This window comes from Neovison vison, chromosome 12, assembly GCF_020171115.1.
Source record: "Neovison vison isolate M4711 chromosome 12, ASM_NN_V1, whole genome shotgun sequence".
Lineage (NCBI taxonomy): Eukaryota > Metazoa > Chordata > Mammalia > Carnivora > Mustelidae > Neogale > Neogale vison.
In genome coordinates, this window is record NC_058102.1 from 130,062,117 (window position 1) to 130,075,998 (window position 13,882).

A 13,882-nucleotide genomic window follows, 5' to 3' on the forward strand; every position below is an offset into this window, starting at 1 on the left:
AGATGGACTCTGTCACTGTAACAGGAGGACTAGGCTGTCTGTGGTCTCAGAAGAATTCTAATTCCCAGCTGAGTCAGTGGAAGCCAGCTGCAGCCTATCCCTGCAAGGAGAGAGAAGCCAAACTGTCTTGCCCAACACCCAAGGAGCCAGAGCCTCTTTTCGTTCTTTCACAACCAGGCCATAGCTGGGCAGACGAAAAGCCATCTACACCCAAGTGACATCTGTGCTGCAGATTTTGAGCCCAGAACGAAGCTGGGGATGTGGTCCTTTATCCTGGGTGGGGGGGTGGGGAGTAGTCACTAACCTTCCCCAAAACTGGTGCCGTGAAGGATCTTGGTCAGCAAAATCCCAGCCCGTAGTGGGCTCATGCCATGCTGCCTGAGGATGTTTCCTGGAAAACTTGAGTAATGACCTTTTGATTTCTAATTTTTGCAAAGTATGCCTTTACTTCCAGGCCAGTTCAATCTGATACTAATCTGGGAAAAGAAGCACAGCAAAATTTAGGAAGGAGGGGTTTTCTATCACTTGGCAGGTCACTGTCTGAATTTTTGTACCATCAGGAAGGACAGCTAGTCAACCTAGATTTCCTTTAATGATCCCTCCCCAAAGAAGGTTACAAGGGACATCCTGTGTGGGATGTTGATAAAGACAGGTCAACATACTGTTTGTAAAGACATCTATCTGTGTGTAGAATTTCCTAGATGCAAATCACTCTATTTTAGTTTTATGAATCTCAGTAGTTGGTTTATACTATAAAGTGGTTTCCCGAAGTCTGCAGGATAAAACCCAAAACGTTTTATGTCAATGTCTTGGGTTTGAGGTCTCTTTCTACCTCCCAGTTTTACCTCCTGTCCCTTCACACAGACTCTGGGGACTCATAGTAACTTTCTTGCAGTCTGCAAAGTGTATCCTGTTAATATTATTTCCTCTATCTGAAATGAGAGCCACCTATTGTCCCTCTGGTGAAAACATAATCATTTCTTGAAATTCAGCTTGTATCACCCACTTTTTGGAGCTCTCCTGTATTTTTCTTCCTTCCCTCCTGAACTTGTCAAATGAACATGTCTCTTGAACAATATCATCTGTTGCTCCCCCCGATAGTTTCATATCTAATCATGGAGGCCAAGAACTGGGGAGTTACTGACAGCTTTTATAAAAGACAACGATTTTGTAGTCATTAATTACCTTACCCTTTTTATAGGTATAGTGCAGCTATTTTTAACCCATTCATGCAATTCAGATGAATCAAAGTAGAAAACATTTATGTAACAACAATTGTTTTGTTTTTGTACCAATGATCAGAATTTATTTAGCCTTACTATCTAGTCAGGTAAATGGTGACTTTTAAAGAACAAATTGGGGAAAAAATGGAAGTACATACACATGATAGAAAATTCAAAAAGTACAAAAAATATACTGTAAAAACAAGTCTTCCTTTGCCTCTAGTCCCCCAGTTCTCTCCCTGGAATCACTAATACTACAATTTATTGTGTATTTCTCCAGAGATATTCTAAATATATTTGCAGAAAAATAATTATATATCATAAATGGTAGAAAGAAACAATAATTTTTAAGTAAAAAACCTTACTAAAATAAAGCACTAGTCTAAGTACTGTAATTACTATATTCTTTACTATATGTTCCTGAGGAAGAGGGTCTTATATTTAGTTAATTAAATATACAATAAGCCAAATTCTGGATAGAGGAGTGAGGCAGAAACTTAAGTAATCAAATGTAATTTTTCAATAAATTCTTCTTGGTGTTACAGTTTTGCTTCTGAAACTAGGAGTCTAATTAAAGACTAATTTCCTAGTTCCAGAGATGGAGTATGAGTAAAACACAAGTGAGTTTTGTTGCCTCTTCCCGTCCTCCTGAGATGCAGAGAGAAAAACAAGAAAGATCTTCGTTGACTTGGGAGGTGGGCATTCGAGTTTCTTAACCATTTCAGATATGGTGAGCACTCGCTGTCAAAAGAGAGGTGGGGACAGATTTGTTTCCGAAATGCACAGGTTTCTAAGGAACTAAATTCTTTTTCCACTGGTTGGGGCAGGAGAACACTGGGTTTGGTGGTCTATCAGCAGTGGAATGAGCTGGCTGTTCTTCCTGTCACCTCAGACTGTCCCGTACTGAGGACCTTGAATTCTGGCTTAAGGAGCCAACTGGGGGCACCTGGCTGGCTCAGTGGGTAGAGCACGTGACTCTTGATCTCAAGGTTGTGAGTTCAAGCCCCATGCTGGGTATAGGGATTACTTGAAAATAAAGTCTTAAAAAACAAAAAAGGAGCCAACTGGATACACCCATGGTTTTACAAGCCCAGTAGGGCATTCTGGGTAGGGCTGCCCAGATCCAAATTTCTTCTTCCACCTCTCCTTCTTATTTTTGCTTTAATTCTCTATTTATAAATGATCTTTTTTATATTTAAATCATCAGTGTAATCCCATATTACACAAAGATATTGAATGTTATACCACTGAGAATAAGTCTCGTTCCTACCCTGGCTCTCGAGCCATTCAGTTCTGCCCCAGATGTGACAATTATCAATAGCTTGTATGTCTTCCAGAGCTTTCTCTCTGCAAAGAGTAGAATGATATTCACAGTGGTCTGCACCCTACTCACTTAATATCTTTTTGAGACTATTCCAAGTCAATACATATATGCTATTATCTTTTTTTTTAACAACTGCATATAATTTCATTGGTAAATAAACTCTCATTTATTGCACGAGTCCGTCCTTAAGGGACATTTATGTTGATTTCATCCCCTTGCAAGTAGTGCTAGAATGAATATTTTTTTTCAGCTTTTTTGAATATAATTGACAAACAAGATTGTGATATATCAAGGGTATACAATGTTATTTGATATATCAAGGGTATACAGTGTATTTATTGATATTTATTGAGATTTGATATTATTTGATATTTGTATACATAGTGCGTGGATTCTCACATCCACTGCCTCTCATATTTACCTTTGTGTGTCTGTGTTTGTGTGCGTGTATGTGTGCACTGAAGTTCTACTCTCTCAGCAAATTTCAACTCTACAATATAGTTGTATCAACTCTGGTTACCATGTTATACATTAGATTCCCAGACCTTACTCATCAGGAAGTTTGTACCCTTTTATCAACTTTTCTTCCTCAATTTCTCTTTTTCTCTTCTCTTCTTTTATTGATTTCTATTTCCCCCAGCACCCAGCCCCAGGCAACTACTTTTCTACCCTCTGTATCTATGATTTTGATTTTTTATTTATTTTATTATTTATTTATTTTAATTTATTATTTTCAAATTATTATTTTTTAGTAATCTCTATACCCAATGTGGGGCCTGAATTCATGACCCTGAGATCAAAAGTCGCATGTTCTTCCAACTGAGCCAGCCAGATGCCCCTATGAGTTTGACTTTTTAAAAACAATTCCACAATATAAATGATACCCTGTAGTATTTGTCTTTTTCTATGTGGCTTATTTCACTTAGCATGGTGTTCTCCAGGTTCATTCATGGTGTGACAAATGGGAGGATTGTTGTGTTGTTGTTGTTTTTTTAAAGGCTGAATAATATTCCATTTTGTGTGTGTGTGTGTGTGTGTGTGTGTGTGTGTGTATCATATTTATTTTATCCATTCATCTGTCAACACTTAGATTATTTCCATGTCTTGGCTTTTGTGAATAATGCTGTAATGAACATGGGAATACAAATATCTTTTTGAGATTATTATTTCATTTCCTTTGGATAAATACCCAGAAGTTGGATTGCTAGGTCATATGGTAACTATGCTTTTATTTTTTAATTTTTTAAAAAGATTTTATTTATTTATTTGACAGACGGAGATCACAAGTAGGCAGAGAAGTAGGCAGAGAGAGAGGAAGGGAAGCAGACTCCCTCATGAGCAGAGAGCCAGATGCAGGGCATGATACCAGGACCCTGGGATCATGACCTGAGCCGAATGCAGAGGCTTTAACCCACTGAGCCACTCTGGCGTCTTAAGTAACTGTATTTTTAATCTTTTGATGAACTCCCATACTGTTTCCCATAGTGGCTATACCAGTTTACATCCCACCAAGTGTGCAAGAGTTCCCGTTTCTCCAAATCCTTTCCAGCATTTGTTATTTCTTGTTTTATTGATAATAGATGTCCTCTAACAGTATGAGGTGATATCTCATTGTGGTTTTGACTTGCATTTCCATGATGATGAGTGATGTTGAGCATCTTTTTATGTACCTGTTGGTCATTTGTGTGTCTTCTTTAGAAAAATGTCTTTTCAGGTATTTTGCCCATTTTTATTGGGTTATTTTTATCGATTGACTGATCGCTATTGAGGTATATGAATTTCTTGTATATTTTGGATGTTAACCTCTTAATGGATATTTGATTTGCCAATATTTTCTCCCATTCTGTAGGTTGTTTTTCCAGTTTGTTCATGGTTTCTTTTGCTATGCAGAAAGCTTTTTAGTTTGATGTGGCTTTACTTTTTGCTTTTGTTTTGTTTGCTTTTGGTGTCAAATCTAAGAAATCATTACCAAGACCAGTGTCAAGAAGCTTACTCCCTGTGTATTCTTCTGAGAATTTCAGGTCTTACATTCAAGTCTTAATCCATTTTGAATTGATTTTTGTGTATGGTGCATTGTATGTCTAGTTTCCCCAATACCATTTATTAAAGAGATTGTCCTTAACCTATTGTATATTCTTGGCACTGTTGTCAAATTAAATTGACTATATAGGTATGCATCTGTTTATTTTGGGCTCTTCATTCTGTTTCATTAATCTTTTTGTTTTTATGCCAATACAATATTGTTTTGATTACTGTAACTTAAAAATATAGTTCAAAGTCAGGAAGTGTGATACCTCCAGCTTTGTTCTTCATTCTCAAAATTGCTTTGTCTATTCGGGGTCCTTTGTAGTTCCATAAAAATTTTAGAATTTGTTATTCTATTTATGTGAAAAATGTCATTGGAATTTTAATAGGGATTGCATTGACTCTGTGGATTGCTTTGGGTAGTATGGGTACTTAAATAATATTAATTTTTCCAATTCATGAACATGGAGTATCTTTCTATTTAGTTGTGTCTTTTTCAATTTCTTTCATCAGTGTTTTATAGTTTTCAGTGTACACATTTTTCACTTCCTTGATTAAATTTACTTCTAAGGGGGCACCTGTGTGGCTCAGTGGGTTAAAGCCTCTGCCTTTGGCTCAGGTCATGATCCCAGGGTCCTGGGATCGAGCCCCGCATCGGGCTCTCTACTCAGCAGGGAGCCTGCTTCCTCCTCTCCCTCTCTCTCTGCCTGCCTCTCTGCCTACTTGTGATCTCTCTCTGTCAAATAAATAAATAAAATCTTTAAAAACAAAATTATTTCTAAGCATTTTATTCACTTTGAAACTATTGTAAATGGGGTTATTTTCTTAATTTCTCTTTCTGATAGTTCATTGTTTGTGTATAGAAACACACCTAATTTTTGTACCTGAAAACTTTACTGAATTTATTTGTTTTAATAGTCTTTAGTGGTGTCTTTAGAGTTTTCTGTGTATAACACATTGTCTGTGAACAGAGATAATTTTACTTCCTCCTTTCTAATTTGTATGCTCTTTCCTTCTTTCTATCTTGGCTTAATTATTCTGTCTCATAATGTTGCTGGTACTGCACAATAGTGCTCTATAAAGTAGTTTTGGCTATCAAATAATTTTCTCAGTAGTCACAATACTGGCAAATCCATATTCATAATTAAATATGTGTCTAAATATTTGAATCGGTTACATATCCCCATAACACTACACATTTTACTTACATCATAGGGCAAATTGTCATGGAAATAGAATCCAGTAGCCTTGCATTTAAGGCCAAAGTAACAATTATTTTAGGAGATATATTTTCTTGATTTTGGCTTTTAAGATGAGTTTTTTCTTGATTGAAGCCACTCAAAGGACAACCTTAGAACCTTCAAATCATAAAATGTAGTATTCAGAACTAGTGGAAGGTAGAACTTCTGGTATGATCTGCTATTTTTAATTCTGGTGAACCAATTAATTAAAAATTTTATAGTAAGAATAGAAATTGCAAATATTTCTCATCACAAAAACGGTAACATTCTATAAAAACACTTTTGAATAAATATAAAGCATACTAACTTTAAAAAAAAAAAAGATTTAGGGTGCCTGGGTGGCTCAGTGGGTTAAGCCGCTGCCTTCGGCTCAGGTCATGATCTCGGGGTCCCGGGATCGAGTCCCGCATCGGGCTCTCTGCTCAGCGGGGAGCCTGCTTCCTCCTCTCTCTCTCTCTGCCTCTCTGCCTACTTGTGATCTCTGTCTGTCAAATAAATACATAAAATCTTTTAAAAAAAAAGATTTATTTATTTATTTGAGAGAGAGAGAGCGTGCATGGGGGGAGGGGCAGAGGGAAAGTGAGAGAGAGAATCCCAAGCAGACTCCTTGCCAAGGCCAGAGCCCAATGCAGGGCTCAATCCCAAGACCCTGAGATCATGACCTGAGCCAAACCCCAAGAGTCAGACCTCAACCAGTTGAGCCACCCAGGCGCCCCAAACATAGCAACTTTCTATTTGAACTAATTAATTTCCAATTAGTAATGCCAAACTTAGAAGGATAGTTTTGGATTTCTATTGTATTTATTAGATGTTCAAAAATGTAATGAGAATAATCCAAAATTGCAAGATCTACATGAAATATATTGTATGTGGTCAACATTAATGTATTAAAAGAAAAAAGTCACTAGTGTTTAATTCCTGTTATAATTTGAATGCTAAGTAAGAACAGTAGAGTAGCACTGATTTATGCTTAATTTCTCAAGTATAAGGACCAAGTAGTATGTTATGACTACAATGAAAACAAAGTGCATAAGAAGTGGATTATATGTAGAACTACATTTTCTTTTCTGCAAGGTAGGAATGTGCTTACAAGAGTTAGAGACTCTTTGAAATAAAGAATTTGTCCTATTTTGAAGGGAAGAAAACTAAATCTCTTTATTTTGATATCATTTTCTTTTTGGATTTTTTCCTTCTTCAATATATATCAGTTCCATGGTGAAAAATTAAATTAGACTAATGTGATAGAGAAAATCTCTTGTATTTACGAGTTTGTTTTGTTGCTTAATCTTTGTGTGAGCATGATCTCGGTCTTCCATTAAATACAGATTTCAGAATATTTTATCCCTCTTTAAGTTTTTGATTCTTGGGTGCCTGGGTGGCTCAGTGGTTTGGGCCGCTGCCTTCGGCTCAGGTCATGATCTCAGGATCCTGGGATCGAGTCCCGCATCGGGCTCTCTGCTCAGCAGGGAGCCTGCTTCCTCCTCTCTCTCTCTGCCTGCCTCTCTGCCTGCTTGTGATCTCTCTCTGTCAAATAAATCAATAAAAATCTTAAAAAAAATTGATTAAAAAAAAAAAGTTTTTGATTCTTACAGAAAAGTCATATTTAAAATCAGGGCTATACTCCTGCAATCAACTGCTCAAAAAATCAGTAGCTCCTTCAGGGTTTTCTGAAGTTGGGGGTTTAGTCAAAATTAAAGATACATTTTAGATAATGCTAATCTCTTGTGAATTATGATTTTCTTAAATTTATAAAGTTTCACTTATCATAGAGTATACTCTGTTTGAAACTAGTAATTATTTCTTTAAATAATTAATAATTAAGACGGTCACTGGTAGATATATTTATCCATTATAATTATTTGAAGGTTTAATTTTTTTCTTTTTATTAACATGTAATATATTATTTGTTTCAGGGGCACAAGTCTGTGAATCATCAGTCTTACACAGTTCACAGCACTCACCATAGCACATACCCTCCCAATGTCTATCACCCAGCCATCCTGCCCCTCCCACCCCTCTTTCCCCCTCTTCCAGCAACCCTCAGTTTGTTTCCTGACATTAAGAGTCTCTTATGGTTTGTCTCCCTCCCCGGTTCCATCTTGTTTCATTTTTCCCTCCCTTCCCCCAACAACTCCCTGCCCTGCCTCTCAAATTCCTCATATTAGAGATTGTATGATAACTGTCTTTCTCTGATTAACTTATTTCACTTAATTTTTTAAAACACACACAAACAGTGGGAACCTTTCCTCTCTACTTATTTCAAAATATACTATAATTGGTTATTATCATCTTTTGCCTATTTTTTTTGAGAAGTTAGGTCAAATTTTAGTTAATTTTTTTAAAAGATTTTATTTATTTATTTGACAGACAGAGATCACAAGTAGGCAGAGAGGCAGGCAGAGAGAGAGGAGGAAGCAGGCTCCCTGCTGAGCAGAGAGCCTGACGTAGGGCTCGATCCCAGGACCCTGGGATCATGACCTGAGCCGAAGGCAGAGGTTTTAACCCACTGAGCCACCCAGGTGCCCCAAATTTAAATTAATTTTAAGTAAGAATTTTCATTTTTAAAAAATATTTCATTTATTTATTTATTTGTCAGAGAGAGAGAGAGAGCACAAGTCGGGGGGCGGCAGGCAGAGGGAGAAGCCGGCTCCCTGCTAAGCAAGAAGCACAACGTGGGGCTCGATCCCAGGAGCCTGGGATCATGACCTGGGCCAAACAAAGGCAGACACTTAACTGACTGAGCCACCCAAGTGTCCCAATTTTGTTTTTAAAGCTTATTTTACTTGGCATTTTTTGAAATAAATGATGGAAAATGAAAAAATTTGGAAATGAAAGATTGATAATTTTGTCCTAAATTAGACACAATTCTCCAATAATTTGTAGAAACTAAACTAACTATACCTAAAATGATCTTGCCTTAGAACCAGATCCATGTAGGGTGGCCTAGACCTTCAAATAAGGAGGGGCCAAAGGACCCTCCATAGTCAGGATCCAGGATGATGGTCAGCACCTGCTCCTGGAAAGGCTTATGCTCAGACTCCTTTTCTGGCAATAATCACTTATCTGTCATGATCCAATCAAAATCTTCGGCCCATTTGATTAAGAAAGTCAACGTGAGATCTGACCCGGCATCCTGGCCTACAATTTGCTATTGGATTACCTTACCCCTCACCATAACAGGCAAAGAGAAGGGCTTGGAGAACCATTCTTTCTACCACCAACACACGGGTTTTCTTGGGGAGTCCCAGGTTATTCAATAGAGTTTATTTATTTTGGTGCTTCTGATCTGGGTTGTATTTTTGATCAACCCACTTATTTTCAGTGCCAGGGGTCCTTAAGCTGAGATTGTTAAATAGACAGAGTTGTTCAGCTGCTGCTGCTGCTGTTTCTTCTTCTTCTTCTTTCTTTCTTTTTTTTTTTTTTTAAGATTTTATTTATTTCTTTGACAGAGAGAGAGATCACAAGTAGGCAGAGAGGCAGGCAGAGAGATGGGGAAGTAGGCCCCCGGCTGAACAGAGAGCCTGATGTGGGGCTCGATCCCAGGACCCTGAGATCATGACCTGAGCTGAAGGCAGAGGCTTAACCCACTGAGCCACCCAGGCACCCTCTCCTTCTTCTTTCTTAAAGCACGCTGAATGCCAGAAGCCAAACTAAAAGAATCTTCATGTCAAGGGATTGCTGAGACCATAATTTCTACTGTTCTTCCACAAGCATAGGCTCACGTTTCATGTAGGTACCTGGCTAGTGGGAGAAGAAGTCATTTTAAGGCTTCCTTCATAGCATGAGATGTCTTCGCAAAAGAATATATTGTCTGAGACACCTGTTATCAATCTTTTTCTTTAAGTGGAATACATCCTGTTTTCTCCTCAACCTCACAACCTCTAGCAAACAAGCTGGTATTTCCATAGTGCAAATTACAGAAACTGAGTTCAGAGTCCAAGGAATGTAATATCAAGTCTAAGAGCTAATTGAGTCCTACTTACGGACTCAGTCCACTAAGTTAGGCTGATTTTCAAGGCCTGGAGTAAAATAAACAATGAATATTGCTTATTTGGAAACTCTTTCTCTCAGGCTTTTAAATGATCTTTTTTAGGGTGTGGCTTCATTTCGTGTAAGGAGATCTCATTTTCACAGTGGGTACTCAGTGATATTACCCTTTTGAAAAGCCAATTGGGCTCCCCACTGATTCGTGACCATTTGCAGAACATTGTCAGTCTCTGGGGTCCTTAATTTTTTTCTCCCCGAGTTCAACGAGACAAATGCACTGAAACTCTGCCAAGGTTTTGCTTCAACCATAGCATGAGATAAAGAGGATTTACAGGCAAAGAACTCTCTTGAACAGCAGCCAAAAAAGCAGATAACTTTTAAATAACACACTGTGGTAGAAGAAACTGCCTTGTGGCAATCTACTTTCGAGAAAAATAGCAACTATTTATAGTACATGTTGGCAAACATGTATGTTTAGGCTCTAGGAAAGGTGGAAGGTTACCATACTGTTTATGGTTTTTCTTACATGGCTAAGACTGAATTGAATGTTACAGACAGAAGTTACATTTTTATTACTTATCTTCAACCAAGTTCAATTGATTTACAACAATCAGCCATATGACTAATTCAATTTGAATGGAAATGAGTTCAAAGAATACATTAAAAGAAACATACAATGATAAATTATCTAAATTATACAAAAGTACCCCCTCACTTTAACAAATTTAGATTTGTAAAGTAGATAAATAATAGATAATTGCTTTCTTTTATTGAAGGGCTCTTTTCATTTTCAGTATAAGGTGATTCATTTCCAGATTTCCCTAAATAGTGAACTCTCTTAATGTTCTTAAAGTATAATTAGATTCCAAAAATCCTTTTCAAAAACATGTTTTCTGGAACACATCTATTGCGTGTGAGCTGGGGAAGGGGCATAGGGAGAGGAAGGAAACTCTCCCACAGAGTGCAAAGGCATGACTCAATCCCAAGACCCTGAGATCATGATCTGAGCCGAAACCAAGAGTAGCTGCTTAACCAACTGAGCTACCCAGGCGCCCCTTGTTGACACATTTTTTTTTTTTGAACCAATAAACCAGCCTTTATCTGCAAGTAAGAATCATTTATACCCACAGTTATACTCACAATTTCATTTCCTTTTTTAGCTCAGAAACTTGAGAAAATTTTCTTTGGTCTTCCTCTTTGGTAGGAACTGGTAGTATATTTTTCTGATCTTAATTCTTTGCATAAACTTCTAAACAAGTATGACTCTAGTGGCTTAGATTGACCATTCTGAGAATATCATTTAATGTGGAAAACAGGTCCATGGAAAATTTTTACACCAACATTTCTCTGTAATTAACTGTGAGTTCATTCATCGATGGCATTTTGGAAACCAACTATTGATATACATCCTTTGACTTTGAATTAAAATATCAGTATACACATCTTAAACATTTTTATTACCTAATTTATATTACTTGTTTCAACATATTCATTTAGCACTTTAAATATCTTATCTCAAAAAGTTGGTTTTGGTACCTTTCTGCAGAACAAATAATGGGTTTTTTGAAGCTTTTCTCTTTAGGTAGTCTAACTAGATTTATTAACTGGGTATACTTTGTATTGCCTACAGATTGATCAATGTTTGATTTCTAGATTAGGGCTATCTCTATGGCAACTCACATGCCGTAAATGCATCTACTTGTGATATTGCTCAAAAATTACATCTTTTCCATGTTCTTATCTTGCTCACCCCAATCATGGGCAATTTTAACATAGGCTGTTAAATTGAGTGATTCTATAATTATGTATGCGAGTTGGCTATTGCTATGAAATTAAACTTCATCTCATACAGGTGTAACTGGTTTCATAAAAAATTTATTCTTTTTAAAATTTTAAGCTCACAGATGCTTTAAGAAGTTCAAATCTTTTTGGAGGGGAAATGGCCTGATTTGCTAGGCACTGTTGCTTCACTTCATAACTTTTCCATGACAAAAAAAAAATGCTGAGGATTAAATGAATTACTGGAAAGCATACATATGAATTTCAGGTAATCCTCATTATTCTGCATGATTTAAGGTTTCTGATTCCTTGGCTTTGTTGGTTGCCCACTTTTGCCCCTACGTTTAAGATATATTTATTTGTATATTTGTTATATATAAATATTTAAATACAGATATATATTTATGTGTTTATTAGTATATATTAATATATTTATTTTGCTCCCAGATTTATTGAGATGTAATTAACATATATTGTATAAGTTTAAGGTGTACAATGTGATGATTTAACACACATATATATTGTAAAATGACTACCACAATAAGGTTAGCTAACATATCCTTCACCTCACATAATTACTGTTTTATTGTGGTTGCGGTAGTGGTGAGAATATTAAAGCTTTACCTGCATAACAATTTTCAAGTATATAATACAGTTATTGTTAGCTACAGTCACCATGCTCTAACTTAGATCTCTGGAGTTTATTCACCTAATAACAAATGTCTCTCCATTTTTCTGGACCTCTGGATTCCTGACAATGACGATTCTACTCTGTTTCTATGAGTTCAATGTTTTTAGATTCCAAACTTAAGTGCGATCATACAATATTTGTCTTTCTCTGTCAGACCTATCTCAGCATAATGCTCTCAAGGTCCATCCATGTTGTCACAAATGGCAGAATTTCCTTCTTTATGGCTGAATAGTATTCCATTGTATATAGATACACATTTTCTTTATCCATTCATCTGTCAATGGACATTTAGTGTTGACATATCTTGGCTATTGTGGATAATGCTTTGCAGTACTGTTTTTGAAAATCATCTCCAAAAGTCTAGCACCTGTTCCTCCAGCCCTCGCAACAATGCTATAAATCTCGAATTCCCTGTCAACTAGAATAGATTTTGTTGTCCACAGTGGAACTTCAGATGATACAGTAATTGGTACCAGAAGCTGCTGCTGACCTTAGAAACCCAAAGATGTAAATCTGGAAGTGGTTGTTGAACATGAGTGAGTTTGAAAACAGTGAAGAGATCTGTTTACTTTGAGAGGATTTCTGATGGGAATCACCTGTGGTCTCCTAGAAAGAAGTACCTTTTGGAGAGAGTTTTGACAGGACCAAAGTGGCTATGCTGTAGCAGAGTGTAGTGAACAAAAGCACCATAAGGGATGCAGACTGGGCAGATTACTTCTAATTATATTTAGTAGTTCTGAGACAGAAAATGACAGGTTTAGAGTTTTAAGTTTAAGTGATTGCTAGAGAACCAGAGAGTTCCAGTGACTGCCACGCAATACCTTGTCTCTTGTAATCACAGTCTGGATCTATAAGTTTCTGATTTATAATGTGTGCTGAATTTGTAGCCTCACCAGGCTTCTGAGAAGACCTAGAAACAGTGACCAACCCAGTTGCAATGAGCAACCCATGTGTTTAAATTATGCTCTCTACATTTAATTTTCCACTATGATGAACCTGGGCAGAAAATATTTCCAAGTTATATACGACAATTGACTTGTATCCAGAATATATAGAGAATTATTATGAGGCAATAGTAATAAGACAAACAGATCATTTAAAAGTAGGACAAATATTTTAAGTAGATACTTCACAAAAGAAGATATAGACATGGTTAACAAAACGTAGAAAGAGCTGATCACTAGTCATGAAGAAAAAGCAAATCAAAACCAGAGGAGACACTACTGCACACCCAATAGAATGGCTAAAATTTGAAGGCCTGATAATATCAAGTGTTGTAGAGCATAGGAAGCAACTGGATCAATCACTCATTGGTAGTGGGTATGCAAATATAGTATAGATCCTCTGGAAAAACAGTTTGGCAAGTTCTCATAACATCAAGCATACACATGGCATAAGACCCAGAAATTCCATTTTTGGGTATTTTCCCAAGGAAGGGGAAACATATGTTTACACAAAAACCTGTGTATAAATGTTTAGAGCAGATTTATTTATAACAGTCCGAAATTGGAAAGAACCCAAATGTCCATCAACCAGTGATCGGATGTTGTATATCCATGTAGTGCAATACTACTCAGCAACAGAAAGAGACAAGCTATTGATACATGCATAC

General features: G+C 36.8%; 1 protein-coding gene and 1 long non-coding RNA gene across 4 annotated transcripts in view; both read left to right on the top strand.

The window, feature by feature from the left end:
* The window catches only part of LOC122891295, a 28,420-nt gene extending 24,577 nt beyond the window's left edge, over positions 1–3,843 (top strand). Inside the window, exon 5 of the long non-coding RNA XR_006381270.1 lies at positions 3,821–3,843. This is a non-coding gene — a long non-coding RNA (uncharacterized LOC122891295). The remainder of the gene's footprint in view (positions 1–3,820) is intronic.
* Positions 3,844–11,760: 7,917 nt separating this feature from the next.
* Positions 11,761–13,882, top strand: part of ARMC3 (armadillo repeat containing 3) — a 97,825-nt gene continuing 95,703 nt past the window's right edge. For all 3 annotated transcript variants that reach the window (XM_044228021.1, XM_044228023.1, XM_044228022.1), the window contains exon 1: positions 11,761–11,847. In XM_044228021.1, coding sequence (XP_044083956.1) covers positions 11,837–11,847 — 11 coding nt within the window. In that variant the 5' untranslated portion in view covers positions 11,761–11,836. The remainder of the gene's footprint in view (positions 11,848–13,882) is intronic.